This window comes from Larimichthys crocea, chromosome XI (assembly GCF_000972845.2).
Source record: "Larimichthys crocea isolate SSNF chromosome XI, L_crocea_2.0, whole genome shotgun sequence".
Lineage (NCBI taxonomy): Eukaryota > Metazoa > Chordata > Actinopteri > Sciaenidae > Larimichthys > Larimichthys crocea.
Window position 1 is genome coordinate 7,021,111 of NC_040021.1, and position 27,293 is coordinate 7,048,403.

The 27,293-nt window shown below is 41.2% G+C and overlaps 1 protein-coding gene across 1 annotated transcript in view; it reads left to right on the plus strand.

Annotated features, from left to right (window-relative positions):
• Nucleotides 1–2,685: 2,685 nt before the first annotated feature.
• The window catches only part of map3k5 (mitogen-activated protein kinase kinase kinase 5), a 64,692-nt gene continuing 40,084 nt past the window's right edge, over nucleotides 2,686–27,293 (plus strand). The window contains exons 1-4 of the mRNA XM_019266486.2: nucleotides 2,686–3,718; nucleotides 20,193–20,332; nucleotides 22,909–22,932; nucleotides 26,376–26,569. Of these exons, the coding sequence (XP_019122031.2) occupies nucleotides 3,271–3,718; nucleotides 20,193–20,332; nucleotides 22,909–22,932; nucleotides 26,376–26,569 (806 nt within the window). The 5' untranslated portion in view covers nucleotides 2,686–3,270. The remainder of the gene's footprint in view (nucleotides 3,719–20,192; nucleotides 20,333–22,908; nucleotides 22,933–26,375; nucleotides 26,570–27,293) is intronic.

A 27,293-nucleotide genomic window follows, 5' to 3' on the forward strand; every position in this document is an offset into this window, starting at 1 on the left:
GACAAGCAATAACTTATTAATCACTGTAAGAAATCCAGAAATAACTGAATGCATGATTTAAAAAATGTTTGTTTTTGGGGGGTCTAAATCCTGGTAATGGTCAGACTGAAATCTATATAAAACTGACAGATATTTAAATGTACAAATAAACAAATGTGTTGAAATGTTTTTAGAAAACATGTCATGGACAACTCTTAATATTCTGTATTTGGAACATTATTATAGATTTTGATTTGCACTAATGAGCACATGAATGTTGATTCAGTCGTTATTTTGCTCCTGAAATATGAAGTTGTTGATGTTGATGAGCTTTTTGGCTTTTTGGCTCTGACTGTGTATCTTTTGTGACTGCATGAATATTTCTTTGTCTTTTACTCTCTTATAACTTTTATCAGACTTTTCTATATTTTATCTTCTATTTGATTTTGTGCAAATAAACAAGACAAGAAATAAACCAACTGGTAGCAGAGTAACAATTGTGTGCCGCTTTATGTGGTCTAAAAACTGTACAGTTCATATCCTCTCTTCTACTAAAGAGGAAACAAACTGTTTGCAAATTCTTTAATATCAGTTCTGGATATAATTTGTGGCTTTATATTTAATTTAAAGATGTTTCTAAAACAAGAAGAGGACACAAGAGCACAGGTAAATCGACTTAATCCTGGAGGAGTTGTAAAATGAGGTAGTTGGTCTAACAATAAAGTTGTTCTGTTTAAAAGTGCTGCTTCTGACCTCCTCTACTTCACCTCTACAGATCTGTGAAACAAAAAGGGAAGGAAATACAGGAATATAATCTTAATTTACAAAGAGAGGCATAAAAACATGGTGTCATAAAGCAAAATAATATAGTCTGGCTTCATGAAATGAGCTGCCTTTTCATTTTAACTACATTTTTGACAATATTTTTTGATTATTTATGATATATTTGACCTTCTTCTAAACCTAAATATAAAATAGTATTTATGATATATTTGACCTTCTTCTAAACCTAAATATAAAATAGTTGAGACCTTGAGCATGGAGCATCATGATCTATTCTGTGTTCCCATCTTTTATGTGGAAACTCACAATGAAATGCTTCACCTCTGTCAATATATCCACAGAGGCTGCTGAGCCTGATTGCATTGCCCCGCTAGCCCAGCTCTGGTTCTGGCACGACACTGACTCCGCTCTCCCTGTTAGCATTTGCCTGAAAACCCTGAAAGACTCCCAGCTACAGTTCACCGTCCAACAGGAAACTCTGTAAATCACAGAGAGTTGATGTGCAGAGGACAGGAAACTCTGTAAATCACAGAGAGTTGATGTGCAGAGGGAAAAAAAAAACAGAAAACAATTTCTCCATAAAATATGATCCAGTTTGACCAAAATCAGTGAAAGAGTTGTTGGTGGTGTGCGACTTCTTGCTGGCACAAAGTTGCATAGTGTGGGAACAGACAGAGGACACCACTCACCTGATTATAAGTCAGTGTAACATCAACATTTATGAGTTATTCATCTGCAGCATGTTTATGTTCTGACCTGTAATATCAAGTCCTGACCACAAGAGGTCCTCCTTACGACAGGGAAGACAGAGACTATTTCAAAACATCCAAATCTTGTTTCTCCGCCTCCGGATGGAAACATGGCGGACTACCTCAGGAAAGGATCAGCTGGGAGCACGACTTCATGTCAACAGTGTAAGTTTACTGTTGTCTGATGTGCAGCGGGTTTAAGACCACATGCACTGAGACTGCTGCAGTACCTTGGGTATGAACTACACGGTTCATTCAGAGCGCTGCAGGGATGCTGGTGATGATGTCATGCCTTTGTGCACATAAACAAACATATACTCATACACCTTCTCTGTCTTCCACTCACAGCCATGGACCACTCAGCTATTAAGGCAATTAAGGAGTGCTGGAAATCCTTGGAAACGCTTTAAGTGTATTAATACATTCAATGGATTTTGAATAAAGTGCTTGAAAGTGCTCGAAATTGTAATTGCATTACTTTCATGGTATATGGAGCTCGGTCAGCGACACAATTAGAAACATTTATCCATCCTAATTTGTCTCCCTTATATAGAAGGCTCTCACTGAACATAATTATGGTCATTTATAGTAAAATAGCTGATCTGATTTGATGACGTGAAATAATCAGTTTGTACACAAACACTTACTGAAATACATTGCTGCGTGTTTTAAAATCACATTCAAGCTTTAAAAGTGCATTTTTAAGCTTCTGACTGAAGTCAAATTAGTCTTTATTTAATCAGAAGGATGAAAATATACCTTGAAAGTGCTTCAATGTGCAGCTTGAGTAACAATATCTAGGAGCTGAGACTTTGTCAGTCTGAGTGAAATCCACCTCTGAGGATGATCCAGAAATTTTGGTATCAAGTTGATCCAGATATCTGCCTTAACTTTTGAAAAAATCCAGGCTTTTATCTGGATTCAAGGGAGGATTGTCTGACGAGCGCAGATTCCTGATCTCTGGATCTGTGTTGAAATGCCCAGTTTTCAGATCAGATCTAATTTAATCCTGTCAGATCACTTTTGAAATACAGCTGATGAATTAACAGTTATTAATTGTGACTAATCAGCTTTTTTTCAGTGAACTGCTCCTTTTCTCCCCCCCCTCAAATACAAAACTCTACGTATGGCCACCGTGTCTCCGCCCAGTTAATACTAGAATCCCACTGTTTGTGTCTCCTCCCCAGTGCGTGAGTCTGGACTGGAAGATAACAGTGGAAACTGGGCAGGGTCTCGCCTTTGCACATGAAGGCAGCCTCGATGCGTGCGCAGCGTGCTTTCTCTTTTCAGAGCTGACAAGTCGTTGCACCGAGTCCGATCCGATCCGATCCGAGAGGCTTTAAACTGCGCTCAACTTCTGACATTCCTGACCCCGGTGGGCGTCGCTTGCGTTGACACCGGCGGCGTCGCTCAACTTTGGGAAGTATGTGGATTTGTTGTGAGAGCTGAGGAGGAATGCGCAGATTTTTTTTTGGTGGCTTTTCCTTCTTGTGTTTCCCTTCAGTGTCGTGACTTCGGCCAATCTGCGGTGTCCACTAGCGTGCAATCGACGGTAAACATGCAGCATGATGTGTCGTCTCACCTCTGCCTCTGACACGCTGTTCACCTGTGTTGAAACGGAGCAAGGTTGCACGTCGTCGCCTGTGCAGAGGCTCCATGGGTGACCGCCGTGCGTAACGCTGGCTCTCCATGGAGGACTGCTGGAGGAGCCGCTCATCGCAACCCACACTTTAAGACAGTGAGTGACACTTGAATCAAGATGAGTCAATACCAAGACGGGATATCTTTACCGGTGCCTTGCTTCGGTGCATGTCCCGGTAGAGAGAGCCTCGGCGGCGGCGGGGAGAGCACGATCAGCAGCGGTGGTGGTGGTGGTGGAAGTGGAGGTGGTGGCGCCACCGGTATCCCCGCAGCTGGAACTTACTGGCAGGACTCTGTGGTCACCGGCGGGGGGCTCAGCCCGACCGCTGTCAGCTGTCCGATGGACGGCGGGGGTTTGCTCTCCACCGGGAAGTCGAGCAAAAGCAGGCCGGTGACGGTGGCCTATGTGGTGAACGGAGAGGCGAGCCAGCAGAACAACGCGGAGAGCATGGCTCTGCAGTGCCTGAAGGACGCCTGTGATACGGTGGGCAGCAAGCTGGAGACGGTGAACTTTGGTAAACTGGACTTTGGGGAGACCACGGTGCTGGACAGCTTCTATAACGCAGGTGAGTCCAAACAAAAACAAAAAACTGAGTGCATCAGCTGAAATTTAGGAAAACAGCTGACTGACAATATGCCAACATGTAGTAAGGACGGATCCTGCATGTGGTCAGTCCTGATCTCACATGCTGCCTGTTGGGATCGAGCCACTAAATGCATGTAACAGGATTTAACTTTTCTCTCCATTCTAATGATTAAACGCCCTCTTAGGAAGAGCCAGTCACCCCTGAAGTGTGATTAGTTCATGATGGCATGGCACAGGAATGCTCAGCACTCTTTCAGACTAGTGTCAGGGGTCAAAGGTCAGGACTACCTTTCTCTCTCTCTCTCTCTCTCTCTCTTGGAAACTGTTTGCCTTCAGGACAGGTTGCTCTGAGCTCCCAGAACACAACACACCAGCCCTGCATGTCACAGCTTGAGGCTGCAGCCTTCGTGTCCCAGTTATTTCCACACCGTACTGTGAAAGCTGGAAGATATTGAGTAAGAGAGCCTTCATTGGGGTTGTTTAATTCACTCCACAAATGTGGGGGTGATTGTTATATTCCCCCCCCACGCATAGTTTCCTTCTCCTATTGTGCGCCTCCAGTATTGTGCCGGAGTGTCATGGGTTGAGCCATGAGGCTGGATTTTCCAGTGGAATCTACGAGAAACACACTTGAAGCAGCACTTTCCTCCCCCTTCTCTTATTCATACTGTATGTGTAGTAGTTGGCTCCTAATCCTACTGGAAATGTTCAGTTGTATAATAACACAGAGAGAAAAAACACTCTCTGGAAAACAGTCCTTTCAGGGGTTGTGGTCAAATAAAAAGCAGCTGTAACGCACAGAGCCGGCCAGTGTGTTTGCGTTTCACTCAGATATTTGCTATCAGCATTTGTTCAGCAGATACTGCAGGAATAAAACTACACAGCCCAGATGCCTGTCTGTTAAAGCAACACTGCATGACTTTTCTACCATAAAATTACAGATTTTGTAATCATTCGTACATCTGTTGTTGGACTACATAACTTTGTTTTCCAGGTTTGAACACCCACGTGAAGTACGTACGATTTTACAGTACTAAGTCACACACCACCAACTATTTCACTGATTTTGGTGTATACTAAGTCACACACCACCAACTATTTCACTGATTTTGGTGTAAGTGGATCATATTTTATGGAGAAAATGTTTTCTGTTTGTTTTCCTCTGATGTCTCCCGGCAGCTCCTACTCAACTCTCTGTGTTTACAGAGTTTCCTGATGGACAGTGAAGTAAACTGTAGCTGCTGTTAGCTCTGTTTGTTAGCCGGGGTGCCCAGACTGTGAGCTCAGAGCAGCTGGGCAGTGTTAGTGTTTGTCCTGCAAGTGTTTTGGACCGCTGGGAAGAAGAGATTTTTGTAAAAAATACAAATTTCTACGCAGTGTTATCAAATTACCAGAATATAAGCATCAAGGATACAACTAGGCTTCATCAGACTCTGATGAGATCACTGTATCAGACTCTAGTTTGTAGCTCCAATACAACTTTTTTCAAGTAAAGTCCTAAAGTGCCTAAAGTAAAGGCAAATATGAAAACATTTGGTCTCATTTGTTTTCTGAGCAATGCTAAAGGCAATAAAACAACTAGGGAAGCTGTAGATCATAAACTCTGCATGTACAAAATACAGAACATGGAGTCAGAAATGATGTTGACAGGGACAGAATCTACCTGGAATCTGTCCGGGCATTTAAGTCTGTAACTTTGCTAAAAGTAAAGTAAATGTTATTATTGTGTACACAGCAGTGTAATGAATATATATTTCAGATCAGGCTTAAAGTGGTGCTTATACAAGTCACCCTTTAGAAAGCATTTATAGGATGTAATTCATTACTCATTAATACTTTACACATCGACTATAGGAACAACTTTGGAGTTGCCAGGTTGTGAATAATCTGTCTGCCTGTTGAGTCATGGAGTCAAGTGTTTGCAGTAACTAGTAATATATAGTAACAAAAATGAAGATGTAAATCACAGAGTTGAGGAGAAAGTGGAGGACATCAGAAGGTAAACCAGAAACATTTTCTCCATAAAACATGATTCTGTTTCACCAAAATCAGTGAAATAGTTGGTGGTACTAGTGCTGGGAAAAAAGTTAAACAGTGTTGCTCTAATTCCAAAATGTACACAATCTACACTAAGCTTTTATTTCACCCACATCACACAGTCAGAGTCCTTCATGATAGAAGTGTACCAGTGAAACCAGACAGTTGTGTACAGGCTTGTTGTTTGTCATAACATCACGTTATTATCTGTACAAACACTGAGTTCTCTTTGGCTGTCTTCCGAACTACTGTGGAATTTTCTCATAATTCACATGGGAGGGTACAGGCATTTTCCCAGAAACGCTCACTGTCTGCTGTATGTGTTCAAACACACACTGCTTCATCCTCTTCCTGCACAAGTGCGTAGCAGGGATGAAGGCCAGACAACAAAAAACTTTAAACAATGAGCTCAGAGCCAGACAGAAAGTTCGTGGGTCTTTTGTTCATTTGGAAAGATGATTTGCCAGACTTCCAACACAACGGCGAGCTGTTCATCATCACATGATGAATACGGACAAAGAGGCTGTTTTGCTGAGAGATGGCACAGGCCGACCCTCAGGCCGCGATACACGGGAAATGCTTGGAAAAAATGTAGACGCAAACCTTCGCCAACAATAATGAGTACAGTATGTTTATCATTAGGAGCTCTGTTCCTCACCGCCCAGCTATCGATTCTGTTCCTGGAGTCAGACTTGAGATCTGAAGTCATATTGATCAGTCTGTCTTAATCACAATGTGATCACATGTTATTGACTGACATCAAAATGAAGTGGATAAATGCTCTGGCTTCAGCAAAAAATGTACTCTTGATTAACAGCATGGCTACTATTTTCATTATCATTTTTGTTGTTGTTGTTGTTGTTTTTGGTATTTATTGTCACAAGTAACTGATAAATGTCCATCACAAGCCCAGCATGATGTCCTCTAATGTCTTGTTTTGTCCAGACAACAGTCCAAAAGACATTTGAAATCATTTAGGCAGCAAATTCTCACATTTGTGTAGCTGGAATAAGTGAATCTTTCGTTTCTTTATTGATTATCCAAATAGTTGTCAATTAATTTAAATGATAAATCAATTACTTAAAGCGTTTCAGCACTACTTAATAGTGTTCAGCTCTATAACACAGACCTTACAGGGTAATTTCACATCACATTGTGTGGATGTCTGTGTCTGATATTAGTTATTCGAGGCATGTCAGAGTGACAGTATATAAGTAGTGACAGTCATCTGTGCTTGCTTTGAAACTGCAGTGAAACAAAAAAATTAAACCTTTGTTCTGATTTTCATTTGATTAAAAAACGTTCTGCATCACTTCATGTCATATTCCAGTTTTGCTTTGTCAGCTGTGGATGTGTGCTATCAGAGCAGCAGTCACGTTGTGTCAGTTTGTTCTTACGTGTTTATGTTTGTTTGCTAATCTCTAAATTAGACAACAGAAAAGCCAAAAATCTGTCAGTACGTTTGCCTCACAGTCGGAAAGTAGGACCACCGTTTTGGATTGTTGACCAAAGATGTTAGTTTCAGAGTTCTCAGCTTTTATCTGCACATTGCACAGTCACAGTGTGAAGAAACTATGACTTAGCTGAACTCAGTTTCCTGTCCATTTTAACCCTGCCTAGGATTTCATACATGTAGTGTAACAGCAGGGTCTTATTGCAGTAATCAGAAGCAATAACCACTCTTAAGCCACCTGCAAATAATTCATCCTTGCTGCAGTGAGTGGTTGTTTCCAGTGGTCTCAAAGAGAGGGGTTGTTTTTTTTTCTAGGTCACAAAAAGAAACAGCAGCAGCTAAGATCGATACACATGCAAGCATCTGTTCATAGCTGCTGGTTCACTCCTCCTTCTCGCCTGACTCACTGCAATTCATCGTTTGAAACCTTAAACCGAACTGTAGGACACCACACAGCTAAGCTTTGTTGGATATTGGCCGCAAACATTTACTGACCCGGTCCCTGAATCCAAATAATTGAAAGTATGGAAGCAAACAGATTGAAGATTTGAAGATTTTTCCTTTAGATTTAACAACGGTTATTTAATTGACTCATCTGATATTTCAAGAGGATGATTAAGTGGTTCTAGATGCTTCACCTTTGATCACCTCGATAGAGGATCAAGTAAAACAAGCTAAGAGGTTTTGAGTGACAGGTTGTGTGACTTGTAGTGCACAGCAACAATGAAGGAATAAACACTGAAGTGACAGTGAGTGATAATAGCTTTGTGAGCTGGGTTCTGCTGCTGGTGAAAGGACGTTTTTTTTCCACCACCATCGGCAAGTGCTTGCTCGCGGTGGGTAACGTTGTAAAGAGTACGGTCTAGACTTGCTTTATAAGTGTCACCACTAATGCAACTTTTATGCCTCCTTAATAGGAAGCAGCAGCTCAGGAGTAAATGTAACATTAAATAACGGAGCGTTAACAGAAACGACAATTCATGCCAAAGAAAATGAATGATTTGAACTTGCATGTGATTTACGTGACAGGGAATCCCTACAGTGCTTCAAAGCACCTCTTACAATGTTAAAATTTAATATTTAAATTCATCAGGGATGAATCGTGCAGCCTGTTCCACCTGTATTAATAGGTTGGGCCTTGTTGCTGTGGTATGCAGAGCTGTGTCTCTCCACTTGATCATTATGCTCTATTACTGTGTAATTTCCAGATAACACAATGGGTTGCGAGCACTTTTGAAAGCTCTGCCTCGGTGTTTGCTTACCTCTTGTTTTGTGCCGAGAGCTCGACTCCACCGCTCAGCACTCTGCCAGCAACGCGGATACAAACTCACAAATTGTTTTCAGGCTGTGCACTCGGGTTTTTACTTTGGTGTTATATTGAAAAGGCTCAGAGAAGCACACTGTCGAGCACAGCCGCCAACGATTTTGAAAGCTTGTCATCTACTACATCGCTTAAGACAAAGTAAACACATATCCTCACGGGTGCATCATATCTGGATTGCCTGAAGTGGCCCTGAACTGTTCAAACAATACATTTATGTCATCATAGAAGACCATATCTATAGCGCACTATGGGAGCATTCGTAGTGAACTATAATGATTTCATGATGCTTTATGGCTACACTCATGAAAACACTCATAAAGCTTTCTGATGCACTATAACAGCAGTCATAAAACATTATAGATGTGATGTATAATGACTGAGCTTATCACCAACCAGTGATGAAGCATGCACTATAATAGATGCTTATGACACACTATGGCGGATTGTCTATGGTGTGTGTATAGGTGTGTTGAAGTTATAATTCATTATAAGTCACATCTTTGCTGTTTCATGTAGTCATAAAGCATTATGAATGTATTATTATATGTATTATGCACTATAGATGTGATGTTACCACATTTTCCTATGTACCTATGTGAGCAAGGCCAAAGGTTTTGAAGATTCAGTTGAAATTAACTTATTTTACTGCCAGATTTGTTGTTTTAAAGGTAAATAAATAGGTGTAATTGGACCTTTAAGTTCTCTCCTAAGTTAGAGTTTAAAGTTGTTGTGACGTAACTGAAGCGAGTGGCCGATCAGTGATCAAAGATAGTCATGGTAACCCGTTGTCATTGTTACTGTTTGCATTAGCCATCTGACTGCCACGAGCCACTTGGCATCGTAGCGTAACAAAGTCAGCTATTAAAATATCATATCAATAAATGAGCTCTCCTCTGGATTACTGTGTGTTGCAGAATGACTGCAAATGATGAAAAGATGATGCAGCGTGACATAAAAAACTGCCGTTTTCCCGTTAGTGATTACAATTCTGTGACATTTTACGATTTATTCTTACAACTGGAGCATGTGGAACTATTTCGCTTTTATTTTAGTCATGCAGTAATGAACGCGCACACAGCAGGTGCAGCTGCAGATCTGTCCCCAAGGTGAAGCCTGTAACAACATTTTCAGATGAGTATTCTCAGCTTTTATATGGTACATTTAATGTTTTCTTAAATCATGTGGCATAAAAAACGGAAGATCCAAACAGGACTCAGATGTAATCCTTGCACAGTAGGAGAGGTCCTACTATGTTGAGTGTCAACACCGCCGGGCGTCAGCTTCACAGCTTCTTGTTGAGAGCGTCTTTGGATTCACCCTCATAAGACTGTGCACTATGCTCTGAAATCCCATCAGCCGGCCCTCAGCTAAGTTGTTTATCCTCCCTCCTGTTTTCTCTGCATGCTTGGCTGCTCTTCAGAGGTTAGAGAGCACAAGGTCAAAAGGAATTAGCCCAGAGGTCACACACCAGCGTCTGGGTAAAAGTGACTTCACCTAGTTGGAAGAGCTACACTGTTTGTCAGAAACACAGTGTTAGTGAGGACAGGGTTGTGTTTTATGCTGATACTGATGTTTCTCAACAGGAAGTAAAGTGTAGACACAAAATCGGAAGCTGACAGCTAACTGACACATGACGTCAGATCCTCTGCTTTGACAGTTCTGCAGACAGGCAGTAATCCCTTACATGCCTGTATGTAGTATGTCAACGTCAAACAGTCTGTTAAGCCTCTTCATACTCTGAACATGTTGTAAGTGCAGCATAGTGCTGGATAAACCTCAGGGTAAAGTTAAGTGCTACATAGAAAAATGACAGAAGTGGCGGGGGTTCATTTGTGGTAAAGCATCAGGAACAGGTAGCCTTCTTTAGAAGACAATGGAGGGTGAGAGAGAGTGACTCATATATCAGTGTGATGATAAGGTTCTCTGAAGCGGTAACAGGCTCGATCACTGCTGTACGGGCACAATATCTGGAGCAGTGCCGTACAGCGACGTACAAGAACATTTAAGTAGAATCCTTTTGAGGAAGTGTAAATATTAGAGCTGTAAAACAGAAGTGTCTCGTAATAAGAGCGTAACCAGACTGGAGTTGACAGAGGGACGATTCTCATCGGGCTTTACAACACTTTTCTCACATAGGCTTTGCAGCTTCAGGCTTGTTTGCTTCAGGGTTTTGATCCTGTGCATGCACCGCAAAGGTCACGGAGTGAAGAATGATGCAAAAATGAGTGTGATGAAAGTAAAACATGGGTGGTTGCGGGGAGGAAGAGGTGGCAACAGAGAAATGTTACTTTTACTTTAATTTACTATGAAGTCTACGTGCTAAAGGGCGTTTATGGTGCTCTTGCGAGTTTACACACCAGCTGAGTTTTCTCATGCTCAGTTACTCTGCTGAAGGCTGCCAACACCCTTCTGGGCATTGACCAACCTTCTGACAAAATATGTAAACAAGCTACCTCAAATCATGTTAACTCTTTTATCAAAGGATCACCACAATGTTATTCATTGTAATTTAGTTGTCTGTACATGTAGACATACTGAAACTCTTTACTATGCTAACAATGAAAATGCTAAGGCGTTGATGTTAAACTAAAAGTCTGAAGGCCTCAAAACCTCAGCAGGCAGCCCCATACACTGACAGCCGGCACAGTATACAGCAACTTTTAAAGTTTTAGGAAGTAGTCCAAAATAAATACGAAGAATATGGAGATTTGGATCAACCGTTTGCAGAAGGAAAACTCTTATCTGTTCCCACCTATCAGGATGTTCGGGTGAATTTTCTGCTCTCCTGCTCAGTGCAGCTTTATTTCACTGCAGTATTATGCAAATCAGCACTGCTCCTCAATCCTATCATGTGAAGTAATTGAGATAAGGTTGAGAAACATTGTTTACATGGCATAAACACAAATCCCTCTTGTTCAAGTGAATTCAGTTTCAGTGAAAAAGTAGGCAGGAAGTAAATCAAGTAGGCAAGTCGGGGCAACTTGCACAGCAGCACGACATGTTTGTCAGCCGTGGATGAATTCACATTCTGTTCTCGGCTCTTTTCCCCCTCGGGGCCATGGCACTGCAGTTTGTTGTCTTTTCTCACACAGAGAGATTTTACAAAGTGGAGTAGAGGTAGAAAAAGAAAGGACCAGTCTGGCAGGAGAACGGTGCAACTGGTTAGTCTCATTTCCTGCATCGTGGTGTTTTCAGGGTTTTGGGTTGTTTCTTTCGAGCATTCAAGCACACTTGTGTCTAAAAATAAAGGAAGCATTTATCTTTCTCTGCAGGGCTGGGCATCTAAACCAAACAGAATATCCATTGTCTAGTGTTTCCCATATTATCCTCTGGGAGTAGAGATGTATTTGTGGACAAAAATGCATAGTTGCAAGACTTGTATGGTGTTTTTCTTCCATTCCCAGGGTTGTATTTTTGGGATAAACTGGCTCTGTGTGGCTTTTTGACCTCACATGTAGCTGAACCTGATTTGGAATTCATTATAGATGTTTGCCTAGTTCTAGACACACTCTCTCTTCTTCAGCTGTCGGAGACACATGTGCATCATGATGTTTGTTTTGTTCCAGATTTACCTGAATGCACTTTTTATCAGAGTTTACATTTTATTGTCTCTACTGTTAACTGGAAGCGTGGTGCACAACTAAGAAACACATTTAAAGAATCGAAATACCAACAGCAAAAATGCCATTCTGCATAAATAATTGAGTCTCCCTGAGGGACAAACATGCGACACCTTGTTTTTACCTGAAAATGAACAAGTTTAGGAGATTCTCATCTTAAAATGTTAGGTGCAAAAATCAGTTTCAGGCGTGCTTTGAACAAAATCCGCCTCCTAAAAAAGAATATTAAATAAATATTTTTGTCGAGGAAAACCAAGACCGTCATCCTGCAAAGTCAAGACTCTGAGGAAGTCACAAGTGCTCGTAAACAAATTGAAGTGACTTTCTGTTGCACAATTTTCACTCTTGAATGTTCTTTCGTGTTTGTAGTTAACTCTCAACTTCTTATTTTTATGACTATGATCCTGGGTAAATCTTTCCACGATGGTACTATGGAGCATTTTTTTGATTATTGGGGCCCTATTTTGTTTACATCTCATGCTCTGCACACTCACGTAGACGGGGTGACTTACTAAGGGGAAGGGATACACATATATACTTATATTCTACTGATTGACAGTGTCAATAACAGGCCAAGAAACTTGGGCTTCAAGGATACACACGATGCATTCTGATGAGAAACGCATGTAAACATAGCTGTTTGTTTACAAGAAAATCCACAGGGAACATCCAAGTGTCTGGTCTCAAATGTGCAGCTCTGCTATCCTGCACGTCAACCTGACAGCAGTGAAGCGTCATCCGTGGCACGACTACAAAAGATGATCATTGCACAGCTGCCACAACACAGGAACACATCTTCTGCCGTTCCTGGAAATTTGGCAGAGATTTCGGACATTATACTCTCCAAGGTTCCCTTTCTAGGGGCAGGAAAAAGTCTTCTTGAGGGTGGGAAATGATTTCCAGTGGAGCTTGGAGACAGTAATTCCACTGTGTCTTTCTGTCCTTGGTGTGGGACAAGGTCCAGGGCAATCCTCCAACTGCACTCCGCTCCAATAACACGAACCTCGTTCCTTCTTTCTCCATGAGCGATAAGAGGAAAAACCTCAATAGCAGCACACTGAGGGTTTCACTCAGCCTCGCTGAGTCTCCATGGTTACAACTTATTATGTGTAGCTGTTATGTAATTGATTTTAACAAGTGCTTTATTTACCTACTGTACCTGTCCTGTTTCTGCCTACTCAGAGTCGAGCACGATAAAATCACAGGCCTTTATAGCGGGTCTCTGAGTAACTAGTGTAAACAAGTGTAGTAATTGTAGTGCTTTTAGCATCGCAGTGCGATGCCATTCTCACAAATATGAAATGTTATAGGCCAGAGTAATTGCACATAGCTACACATGCAAACATTTTACTCTTCCCTTGCCCTGCAATTGAAACAGAATGCATAATAATAAATTAAACGTGCTTTGTTGAATGGTTTAAAAAACGGTTCACTGTCAAAATAACACACACAACACAGAACTGCTCTGTGAATAAATATGCAGCCTGTGGTTGTTTGTTTCAAATATGCAGGTACTTATTCCCTGGGAGGTATTTTCTGACCCTCTGGCTACATAAGAATATTTATAATAAGTCCTTTATCCCTAATGGATCTGAAATTTTAAACATAAAAACATCCGTTTTGTTCTTGTTTTTACCACTTGTATAAAAAAAAAGCAAAATTTGAATATCAGTGATAGTTTTTGATTTGTGTGCAGTAGATTTGATTCCATTCATGTCTTTGTTTTACAGTGTTGTCATTACATATTTACATATTTGATTACTGTATCAACAGAAAATTAATCGGGAACATTTATGTCGAGCAAAAATGCCAAATATTCTGTGTTTTCAACTTCTTAAATGTTTGTTCTCTGTTTTATCAAGTCATTAGCTAAAATCAGTAGCAGTGTGAGATTTAGTATTTTGCCCAAATTGGGGATTGAATCAATTCATTGGGACAGTCAGAATTGCTTTGGGTACATCTGTGATAAAGTATTTTACACTAAACGTTCACTTGTGAGTCTTTTTCCAGGGTTTTTGACCACATCCCATAGTCTTTAGCTTCATCGTAGGGCACCTAAGCAACTATTTTTATCTGTTATATCTGTGGGAGACATCGCCTGCTATTTTTGTAACATAGTTTTCTAAACTCATGATTCTTCTGAGCTTTTTTTCTCAGTTTTCATCTGTCGGCCTTCTTTAATGACCGGAGCTTACTCAGGTGTCCTCGTGTAACATAAGCTGCAGCTGAAAGGAGGCAGTGTGATGTAAGATGTCGTAAAAAAAAAAATCTAGTGAACTTGAGTGAACCTTGAGTTTATAATATTTGATCACAGATATGTATGTGTTGCCAAGGACCGGAATGAACCCTTCATTCTCATATCTGCAGATTAATGAGCATTGAGCTTCAGGGATGTATAGACACACCGTCTCAGTGTTTATAGCTGAAGGCTGTTGAGGGTTTTACATTGCTCCACAGCCCACACTCATTAAAATAGATTTCTTTGTGTCCAAATGTATGCTCTACATTTGGCTCCAAGCGCAGGAGACAAAAACAAAAGACACTCTGAGTTTCTGAAATAATCCATATGCACTCCAACAGTCTGCTGTGCCATTTAGATCCTGCTGAGATTATAATATTGAGCAGACCTTCCCTCACCCGTATTCCCAAAAAGAACATGGTAACTGGTGGAGGTAAGGTTGGAGAAGGATCCATACCACTCTCCGAGCTGCTCATCACCCTTCGCCTCCCTTCCTCTCCCCCCTCAGAGGCACCACTGGGCTTGAGGAACCTTCAGCAGCAGCACAGCTAAAAAACCAAACAGCATGCGAGAGTATTGACTTATTTCTCCTCCTCTGCTTTGAGCAGTAGGCGAAGGAATCAATTTAGTTTTGGTCAACAGTAGCAGGTCCATCCGTAGGAGGTGTAGCAGGTTTATCAGGGCATCATTATGCATGTTTTGGTCTAGTTTATTTCAGATTTGTCATATCTCTCCCTGGTGGGTTTACTACAACTTTCAGGCCGTAGCTGTGACTACGACAACAGCTGAGGTGAGCACATGTGATCAGGTAGCCGTGCCTGTTGAAAGGGTGACTGGATGACTCAAGTTACTCTGCTACTGGCTTTTACGCCGCCTTCTGTCAACACTACGTTGGCAGGTCTGCTGTTACATTGGCATGCACTCGGCTGTGCTTTTGCATTGGTAAGCAATCACGACATCTGACTGCTCTCCAGAGCTGTTCAGATGCTCTGCTGTTGAATCAAGCATGAAGCATTTCCTCTTTTTGGTTTTAGTCATACAGTCAAATGATCGTTTATGGATTATGTTCCCAGTACATACGAATGCAATTCAGGTCGCAGACGATGTTTGTTCAGTGCTGCAGTGGTTAGCATTGTCGCCTCACAGCAGGGTTCCTGGAGCAGGATAAGCAGTCATGGAGAAAGGATGTTCTATAAGGAGATGCATGCAATTATTTTAATTATTGATTCATCTGTCTGTGAATGGACTCGTCATTTTATCGACCGTACACCAAGAAAATAGTGACTCCCACAGTTTCCCATAGTCCAAATCATATTGTAATAGTGACTCCCACAGTTTCCCATAGTCCAAATCATATTGTAATTATTTATTTTGTTAGATCAGCAATGCAGAATGTAAAAAAATATATTGACTTTACATTGATATAAAATGGAGAAAAGCATCCTGACAATGGCGATGACAAGTAATCAATTCAATAAGCGTGTATCCTCTGGGGAACATGAATGTCTGCACATCTCAGTCTGGACTAAAGTGGATGACTGACATTGTCGTTCCGCTAGTGTAACTAAAAAGTTTCATTCATTTTCTATCAAAATAGTTTCTAATCCGTGATCTTAGCTCTACAGCTTTACAGTAACTCCCTGTGTTTTTTCACAGACAGCTGTTATTATGTTTCAATTTCATAAATCTGTCGAGGAAATGAAAGATGAATGTGGTTCTGTATGGCCGGGACATGTCGTTCTCCTGGTTTTAATAATATTATTGTTCAGCACGTGTGCATGTAGCCTGAAATTCTCCACAGTGATAACATCATACGTCTTTAGTCAAGTGTTGTCAGCTCTCAGGGGCTTTGTTGTGAGTACAAAGCACTCATGAGCACAGGCTGCTGCCCTCAATCTCTGAACAGAGGACTCACTTGTGTCTTGCCCTTTTTTTTAATTTATTAGTACACAGAGTCAGCAGCATTCCTTCTTCACCTATATTAGCCTTGCCCCATGACAGCAAACATTTTCCTTGGCTCAGATGTAGCCCCGTGAAGCAGGTGAGGTTTCCAAGCAGAGCGATGCAAAATTTCCCCACCCAAGTTGACGCTGCATTTCAAAAACACGACTGCAACCCTTTTTTTTTTCTGTCAGAAAACACGGCTATGTGTTCCACTGTTGACTTATAATGGCCTTTTTGCATTTAAGTCTCGTTGAGATGTAATATTGATGGGGTCTCCTGCTAGCAGAGAAATGAGACAAGCTCATATTTTATTCATCAGCAAACCTGCACTGTCTGGATGTTGACATTCACTTGCACCTTGTGTGCATAAAGAGCACTGAAGAAGCTAAACAGCCTGTTTTCCATGTGTGCTCGGGATTGTTTAGGTTTGCAGTACGATTACATTTGTGCAAAATATTTCTCTACTGAAAGTAACACTGCATAGAAATTGGTATTTTTGTGATTTAGCAACCCAGTTCCAAAATGCAGTACAGCTGTATTTGTGCTGATTACATTACTACAGTCAGTCTAGCTTGGTGTCTGTCTTTCAGCCTTTTATTTCACCAAGCTCTCTACTGGTTTGAACTTTTAATGACCCGGGTAATGTCACTCAGTGGGTCTGAATGTTGTGCATGATTGCGAGGATATCATTAATAGAAATGCGTCATAGATATGGAAGTAACAAGTGGTTGTGAGGAAGAGGTCAGTGAGCGAGGATTAAAGTGTACCTTCCCTCTCCGTCTGCTACGTCAGAAAGTGAAACCTAACTTGCACTCAATCACAGAGCAGGTATCTTAATGTGAAGATGCTTGCTGCTCATCCGGGAGAACAAAACCCTCTTGATATTCTGCATCACTGCACAGAGCTGCGGAGCTTAAAATCCCTTATAACCTGTCCTCGGCCTACTTGGCTGTAATGAAAATGTGAGGTTGTTTTATTTTATTTTTTTCAAAGCTTGTGTGGAGGAAGGGGTTGATGATGAGAAGCTCTGAGGGCCAGCAACAAGTACCTGCCTCCTGGTTGAATTTGCATGTGCTGATGGTGAGTGTGAGGAGCTTCATGGCCCTTCATCACTGACAAAAGTTCTCCACCGCTACAACCAGCCGGCCTCTCGTAGGCTTCTCTCTGCAGTGTTGTTGTGTCGGCAAGCAGCCATAAAACCTCTGCATTGGCATGTTTGGTGTTAACTATGCATTGAAATGACTTACATATCCAGCAGACAGAACATGAGCATTCATTTGTCCATCTGACAAACATACTATAAGCCCAATATTCACTTTTCTTGAAGCTTTGAGGGACATATCTGTCTTCTTATCTGTTACACGCTCCACATGTTCAGCCGATAGTCTCTAACTTTGTCTGTCATTTGGTGCTGGGGAGGTAGCGTACAGTGAGATTATCAGAGTGTTTTTGCTGTAAACATCTGCCTCAGACGGCAGAAAAAGATACACTTAAAAACGCTGCACTGAGCTGAATGTGATCATTTTCTGTGGTTACATCTCTATGAGTAAGCCCTTTGACAGTTTGAAACCTTTCAGTACATGAGCCTGATAATTAAATATACAGTATGTAATATATACTGTAGCTACGCTAGGCATGCTTGACATTGACTTCTTATTATTATTTCATTTTATTCTGGTCAAAACATTTCTTCTCGTTTTTTACTTAAGTCAGTCTTAAATGTGTCTGTCTGTACAAAATAGTACAATAAATTGACGATAAACTGAATCTGAATCAGTTCAAAACCACCCATGATCACCACACAGAGGCAAACAGGGATTGTTCCACCACCAGCATTTGGTTTCATCTGACTCGCTTGTAGCATGTTTAAATTGCCCCCACTGACTCAACATGACTGAATATTTTAGTGCTTTTCCTCCTGTCGTAATCCACAAACTCTAATGGACGCTTACTTGAAATGACCCATTAGGTTGTAAAAGATTCATTGGGCTGTGATCAAAGATTCTCTGCTCTTAAGCTCCACGTAATGTGTTTGTTGACACAGAGAGGTGGGTGTTGGGAAACAGATGAGCAAACCAGGATGCGGTGTTATCTCCACGACTCTCTGAGCTCTTCTGTCATTTCTGGAACGCAGCCACCGGGCTCATTTGTTTTTGTTGTTATCAGTGAGGCGAGGCGGCGTCAGGGACAGCGTGTACTGCCCCACCTCATGTGTTCCTAATGCCACACACCCATCATAATGTACTTTAAATGCCGGAATTAAGAGATGTTAGGCTGCTGGCAGGGTCATATGGTTTTTGGATTGTATATTATGATTTAGTTCAAAAGCACACCTATGAATAAGCTCTTTGGTTACACAGCAGTTTGTTATGCTAGTATAAGCACAGGGCTCCTGGTCCAAGGCTGGGAACTCTCCACCCATTTACCAGAAGCTGCAGTCCCTGCTGGCTTGAGTGACATTTGGTAATATTTACTCCTGTTGACCTATTGATCCAGATGATATGCTGGAGTCCAGCTGGAGTCAGTGTGGTATTGAGTGTATTTGTATTCATTGATGGAGTTGAAAAGGTGGTTCAAACCACCTCCATCTGTGGAAACGTCTGTTTTTTCAAGAGTGCACTTCTGAATTAGCTCCACTTGTCTCTCTGACACGAGAATCCATAGCTGCCGACACACTCATTATCATGCAGAGACTGCAGTAAAAGCTGCTGTGAACAATCTATAGTTTGTAATACTGACACACGTGATGTGTTTTTGTATCTGTCCGTTAACCTTTGACCTCGGAGCTGTGTCTGTGTCCCAGAACAATAAAGACGAGTCCATGTTTGCTTTAATGAAAACCAGACATCAACAGTTACAGCAGTGACATCTCCGTTTAATATGATGCATGGGGTCAGATCATTTATTACAAAATAACACCAGCTGCACCTTACTCACTAAAGCGACGTCGAACTGGTGTTATTTAGCTTGACAACGTGAAACCAGCAAATATTAACTGTAGTTACTGTAAGACGACAATTACAACACTGATTTAAAAAAAAGTTGGGATGTTGTGTCCGTGTTATTCAAAAATCAAAATCAGAACTTTAGGTAAAACTGCATGGTCCAACAGTTTAAGAACAATGTTTCTCAGCACATCATTAAAAGGAATTTAGGGATTTCATCTTCTACAATCCAAAATTGTAGAAAAAGATTCAAAGAAATCTCTGCACATAAGGGCTGAAAACAGTGTGTTGTGACTTGACGAGTCCACATTTGTTATGTTTTCATCCCAACTTTTATGGAATCAGGGTTGTAAAACTTTTATTCCACACAGAAATCTGTTTTTGTTGTAACTGTAACTTTTTAGCTGAGAGTTATTCTCTTTGGTTTATTTGGCCAATTGGAGGCCAGATCATGGAAGAAAACATAAAACTAGAATCTGGGGTATTATTATACTAATATACTATATGACTACTATATACGCTATATACAGTGCACAGCCACATTCTTTTGATCTTGGGCTGTTTTTCATGGTTTAAACAAAACCCCTTGTCCCATTGTTGGGAAATCTACAACATACAGTAAGTGTGCTTTCAAATTTGTACCAACAGCTTGGGAAAGGGTTTTCCTGTTCCAGCATGACAATGACCTCATACACAAAGAGCTTTATAATGAAGTGATTTTCCCAGTTTGGTGTAGAAGAATGGTCCAATTCACATTTAATCAACTTTCACACCACCTGTATCGCAGAATTATGCAGATTCATACCAGATAAATCTTCATTTTCTTATGACTGATCTTCACTCAGCGGGATACACTGACACCTAACATAACATCTGTACCTCTCACCATCAGACATAGCCGTTGTGGAGATGACGGATGCCTTTCGCCAGCCCTCGCTCTTCTACCACCTGGGAGTCAGAGAGAGCTTCAGCATGGCCAACAACATCATCCTGTACTGCGACACTAACTCCGACTCCCTTCAGTCCTTGCAGGTAAGCCGTCATGATGAACACAAACCAGGACAATCTGTCCTCATCACTTAAACACGTGAACCAAACAATCACTGAGGTTCACAAGGGCGGTGATTAAAGGCTATATTTAGGAGGAGGCGTGGTGGGGCTGAGGATTGACGGAAATGTAATTTGGTGCATTAATATGATGGAAGGTAGGTTCATATAAGTGGTAATCCACTGCATCCTTCTTTATTTGTTTTTATTTTGTCGTCTCCGGTGGGTTCTGTCAGTCAGTGTGTCCATTACTTTGATGTCTTTAGGTGGTACATTTTAACCTCAACCAAGTTTAATTTCAGATGTAGTTGCACATTTAAATAATTCTATATTTAATATATACATATATTATGTATTATTATTTTTTAGCTACAAGATCAGCTATCAACTAACGATGATTTACCACAGACATACAGATAACACCATTTTCTATTACTATAATGATAAATTTAGTGCTTCCCATGGTTGGGGCATGCTTTGTAAGTGATTCATCCATGGCGGTGAATTTTTATTTCAGAATTTCCATAAAACTGTGAACACATTTTCACCAGGAAAGAGCCTCCGGAGTTCATACCGATAAGTGTTGAATCACTGCTGCACTGTAGCAATCTGCAATGACAGTGACAAAACTGTGTTCAAACATGAATGTCAGACTGTTATTTTAATGGGCTGCAATCCAAAAATCCATCGTGGCACATTTTGGCTGAGTCAGCATATGACAACAGTGTCTTAGTCTTATAGATCCTGTGCAGCAGACAAGGCGTAGTTCACACAGTCTGAGGCCCGACCTTAACACATTTAAAAACTCCTTGTAGCAGAGGAACACTGGAGCCTTCATTGTAGGTTGTTTGTGTAGTGAGAGGACTTTTATGGCGACAGGGATCCTGAGCCAGCGACCACACTGTATAGCCGACGTACAGTATCGTACTGTACAGGCTGTCAGGAGAGTTAAGTGTCTCCAGAGTCATGACATAAAAAGCTAATGGGCATTCTCGGTGCTATTATTTCTGCCTTTTTAAGTTGTAAAAAAATGTTTAAGATGGCAATCTTTCCTGTCTTAATGTAAGCTACTGCCTAATAAGAGTTTTCTCTTCCTGTGGTCTGCCCTGGTGCCCGCCCGCCTGACTCAGTTGTCAGCTAACTGCATCTCACCCTGCATGAAAAGACCACTTCTCTCTGGTGGTTTCCTCTGATCTCTATCGGGGCAGCTTAATTGTTTCAAAGAGGGGGCTGTGTTAGTGTCGTAGAAGTTTTCTTCAAATACTGGAGCTCTACACCAAGAACTCTGAAGATCCAAAGAGCCGTTGTGTACTCTGTGTACCCAGACTGGTCATGCAGAATAAAAGCACAAGGATGTCCAGTTTAGTCACGAATGAAATAAACCTTGACCTTCATCTGCCATTTGAAATACTTTGGATACATGCTTCTTTTCGGCTGATTTGTATCACAACCAGCATGAGTAAAACTCTTATTGATTCATATTATAGCACACACTAAAGATCATTATAGCACACTCAAAGTAATGTCATATTGATATGATATGTTATGAAATGACCCATTACTGCCTTGTATTCCTCAGTGAGCGGCATATATTAGTAATGCTTTGCACCATTTAATATTTGTAAATGTCAGCATGTCATCAGAGGAATAGCGCCCTAGTGTGTGTGTGTCTGTGTGTGCGTGTATTATGCTCATTTAAAACTGGCAATGGTATTTATCCCAGAGTTAGAAATTGTAAAACTGAGACTGCTCTGAAGTTGGATGATTATCTATATTCAAAGACAAGTTCGAGCCTGCAAACACTGTTGATATATTAGACTCATACCTTAAGTTGCAGAATATTTTAATTGTGCAACATGAAGGTCTCAGTGTGCTTCAGAGTAGATTGTACATCTCTTGTACACAACAAGGCAAGGGCACAGTTTCTTTCATCAAAGGCATTCATGGTGTCGCACTTGTATACATAAAAATCCGTGTAGTGAAGTATATTTGTGACTTTAAGAGAGAAGTTCAAACCCATCCTACTTTCACAGCTCTCTGCACCGAACTAATCGCTTCATGAAGCGGGCATGATTGTAGGATTGTGTCTTGTAAAGTTACAGAAAATGCCAGACACACAACCACATCCTGATTTCCACGAAAATGGATGATTCAAGATTCAGCGCTTTGTTTGAAACACACTGAGGCCTTGAGTTTCTGTGTGTGTTCAGAGGAAGTGAAGCTAGTTTTTAATAAAGTCAATAAAGGGAATGTATTTCGTCATAAAACATTTGTGAAACTTTCCTTTATTATTTTGAAATCCACATTGTTCCCGTCAGCTAATGTTTTTTTTTACTTTATTGGTGCATTTCTTCTTTTTACAGTGACACGTTTAGCCATGAAACATATATATACATATATTCATCAAGCAGCCCTCTTGATAACACGTTACTCTCTCGGATATGATGTCTTGAGTTTTGTTTTCTTACTTTGATTCTGTATTCAGTAACACAGCACCCAAAACAAAATTGCCCTCGGGGGAAAATGTTCTCTAAATGTATTTTTCTCTTCTCATCTTTCAGGAGATAATTTGCCAGAAGAACACTGTAAGTACACAAAGCAATCTTCTTCATTTTTTTGTTTTTTTTCATTCCTCGCCTTTGCCTTTCACACATTACTCAGCCATTGCTCAGACATCACACATATTATGTGGTGCAAAGAATATGCTTTTCTGCAGCGATGCAGGGAGCTCAGCTCAACACCTTATGTTTCTCTTCTTAGTGTTAAAAAGGTTTTCTCCCTTTTTTGTTTAAAAGCTTCGATGAATGTTTGGTTTCACAGAAATGTAAAATATCTTCTCGTCCATTATGAAGGTGTTTTTTTCTTTCTTTCTTTTCATGTGACAGCTGTTTCATGAGCTGCAGAGACTGCATGAGCACGATCTGCATAAAAAGGCACAAGCATTTGAAAATTTTACTTGCAAAAAGTGCAACATTCAAATAAGGGGCTGGAAATGCTGCTCTTTACTGACTCACACCTTACTGTTTATGTCTGTGCAGAGAAAAGCTGCAGATCCTCTCATTTAAGAATCTGGAAGTAACACAATGTTTTGCTTGATAAATACAAAGAATTGCTTATTAAAACCAGTCTGTTAATTGTCTAACAGATAAAGACAAACACATAAATTAAGTGCAAACAGAGTATGATTAAGACAGAAGCACTGGTGTTAGGCTGCTTGTTGTCCGGGAGTCCATAATCAGGAGTAAGATGAAAGGCTGAGCTCTCCTAAGTGCTGCATGAAACATACCGATCTCTGACACCGACTGCGCTGTGCGGGGAGAGCTGATTATCACTCACAGTATGAGAGCGTGAGCTCACTGATCGCCCTCATATGCACTCGCTGTCTTCGTTCTCTCTTGCTTGCTTATGTTAGTGCCCTTAATTGCCCTTTGCACTGGTGCACATGCTTTTAACAAGCCCGGTATCAGCACAGTTTTCTCATTTTTAAAAATATGAAATATATCAGATTTAATTAGTTTGCATCCTCATCGAAGCATTTCAGTTTAAAATGCATGTTTGAATATCATCAGCAGAACCAATTGCAAACTCCCTATGTGGTAACACAAGCATCCTGCAAGTGAGCCACAAGCCAAAGCGTGACACTTTAGGCTGCTGTATTCACTCAGACTTGATAATTAACCCTTGAAAACCCACAGAATAAATAAAGATATAGTAGTTAATGATGTACTCCTTTGCAGTTTATGTTAGACTGTATAATACTACAGAAAACTACTCATAGGTTTCTGAAAAGCTGTAGTGAAGCTCGCCGGCTCCAGGTCAGTTAAAAAATGATTTCTGCTGTGAAGTTGGACATTTTAACATGGGGACTTATGGAGACTGACTCATTCTGTAGGCAGCCTCGAGTGGACGTTTAATTAAACTGCGGTTTTTGGCACTTCTGCTTTGGCTTTATTTCACAGCCGTGCAGGTCGCAGCTTGGTTAGAGCAGGTCTCACAATGTTGCACAGCATCACTCGGAGGCCTGCCTATGCCTGCATGTAGTTACGGCTTATTAGTCAACAGCGAGTTGCCCTTTAACTACAGCACTCTTCTGTGCTGATGAATAGAATTCCTGCCATTAAATGTATTAAAACAATCTGCAGGTTACACAAGTGTCGGATTATCCTGCTGTTACAAAAGCATGTGTTGTTAATTGTATTTAACTAAGTGCATTTAACTACAAACAATGATACTGGAAATCCAGGCAATTAGCCTCTGTTGGTGTACGTCCAATGACTGTAATTACATGCACATTGCTTTGTCTGTGTTGGTGTGAATTCACTGACTCTATACCCACTGACTCAGTTCAAATCAGCTCACAGGTACAAACTCTTAAGAGAGCTTGAGACCTGGGCAGAGGACACGATGGGCGGTTATTAGTCATGATTACTTCCTGAATAGGTTAATGACTGTTTGAGTGGTCGCATAAATTAAGTGCTAACATCAAGATGTGGTCAAGTCTGTGTGTGTGTGTGTGTGTGTGTGTGTGTGTGTGTGTGTGTGTGTGTGTGTGTGTGTGTGTGTGTGTGTGAGAAGGTGAATGAGTGGGCATGCAGCTCCAGTGCTCTCCTGCAAAAACCGACAGATGGACCATAGGCAAGACTACCAAACCAGATGACTCACTCTCTGAATAACTGACTCATTCTCAGTCACATTCACCAAATACCCGTGAGCCGGTGCTGTCACATGTGTTTCACTTTTAGCTGAGAAGTCTGTTACCTGTAAGACGAGACAAGCGGAGGTTAACTCCACACATGGCATGGCTGTCATGTGATCACAGCGTGAATCATACAATGGGACAGGAGCTAAATATAGCATCAGGATTTTGCAACCTGTCTTCTTCCACCTAGCAGAAACAAGGGTCACAGGTTTATTTTTGAAAGGCATGCACCGCCGCTGCACCAGCCGGTGATGTCATGAACCGCTGTTGCACAGGAGGAAGTAGTTATCTTATTGCTTCAACACCGCACCTTCCTTTCACTTCCTTTTTTTTTTGTTTTTTTTTGTTTTGTTCTCTTGGCAGTGACAGCAGTGTGTTTCTCAAAGAGGCTGCTGAAAAGCCGAAACCATGATAGATTATTAAAGCCGTCAGGATGCAGCTGGGTAACAGCCCAACCGCCTTCAGACGCTCTCATGTTGTGCATCACCACACATCTGACATTCTGGGAATAGCTCTCCTTGAAAAAACCTTGGCCGTTTCTTGAGGATGTCAGTAGTGGATTGCCTCTCTCTCTCTTTTTCTCTGTGCTGTCTGTAAACACCACACGCACGTGTTTCCTTTTGTTTATTCATCAGTGGCAGTCCACCGCAACAGGAGCGCCTCGACCTCTGCTGCAGAATAATGTTAAAAGTTGAAACAAATACAGATACAGAACAAAGAAATCTACCGTCCAGAAATAACACATGTGTGTAGAATTAGAGTAAATAAAGAGGAACACTTGCCACGACTGCAGCTGAAACTGGAATAGACATGAAAATGAAATGAAACTACTGAATGCTACATCTGCAGCAAATAACAGGGTAGATCTTTGTACAAGGTGAGCAGATCGACTGCTCGATTCTCATAAGCAACCAGGCTGCATGAAGCGCAAAGTGCTCTGCTGTGAGTGTTTGTGGTTGTGAGAAAGCAGCTCCTAATGGGGCTGTCATCACCGATGCACATCTCTCCTGCTGGCTGCTGCCTGTTTAGACTGGCTCAGTGAAGACAACGGCACATAATAACACTATTGTCTGTGTAGACAGATCAGAGCCTAAGCCTCATGTCATTACCTGAAACTGTCTCAAAGAGGGGAAACGACCCAGACTTCCTCCAGGCAATCTGCTTCCTCACTCTGCAGTGTCAATAAAATACAGATACAATTCATTAAAAGTTTTTCCAGTCAGAATGATACACCCACGTTTGGCTGAAATGTCTCTTTCACACCAAACCCACAGTGGAGTCCTCTCATATTTAAATATACTGATAGCTCTGTGTCTCTTGAATCAACAGACATGCTCAGCCAACTACACCTTCATCCCGTATATGGTGACGCCCCACAACAAGGTGTACTGCTGTGAAAGCAGCCTGATGAAGGGCCTGACCGAGCTGATGCAGCCCAGCTTCGAGATGCTGCTGGGTCCCATCTGCATGCCGCTGCTGGACCGCTTCATCCAGCTGCTCAAAGTGTCACAGGCCAACTCCCAGTAAGTATATTAAAGGGCTGACAGGGGAGCATGTAACATGTTGCACATGCTGTTTTTTGTTTTAAGCTTTTCATTCATTAGAATTAGAATTGATGTTTAGAAATCAGCATTACACCCCCCTGCACACATGCTGCTCATGCAGAAAGAGAGGGCTAAACAAAGTTCTTGAGTGCAGTGCTGCTCCACCAACCATGAAACTGCAGAAACAGTTAAATTGCTAAAAGTTTCAAATAGCTTGTACATACTGATGTTCTGCACAGTTGCAAAAAAAAGCGGTATAATGTTGCAATCGTCGTTTCCAATAAGTGCACAACGCCTGTATCGAATTGAGACTTAAGGCACAGCATATATCTCCATTGCATTAGCGGTCTATTTTTTTTACTCTCTGTCACAATTTTACATGTTATTGTTATGAAAATTATTAATTCTTATGGCCTTAAAATTGTACACGGTAAAAACAAATGTGAAAAAAGTCTAAAAGTGCTACGTTTCAGCTGTGTAGGGATGAATAGGGTTTAAAGGTTATTGCCCATTGTTACCCAAACTGTCGGAGGATGAGGAAGCATAAGAAATAAAAAATCTATTCCTGCTAACAAGAAGTTCCTCTGAACAGCCCCCGTTGTACGTGTGGAATGCCCAAAATGTTTCCTTATACAAAACGTTTCCGTATACAGGTTATCATAAAGCAAAGGTGATACGGGAAAACATTGTTTCACTGACGGTT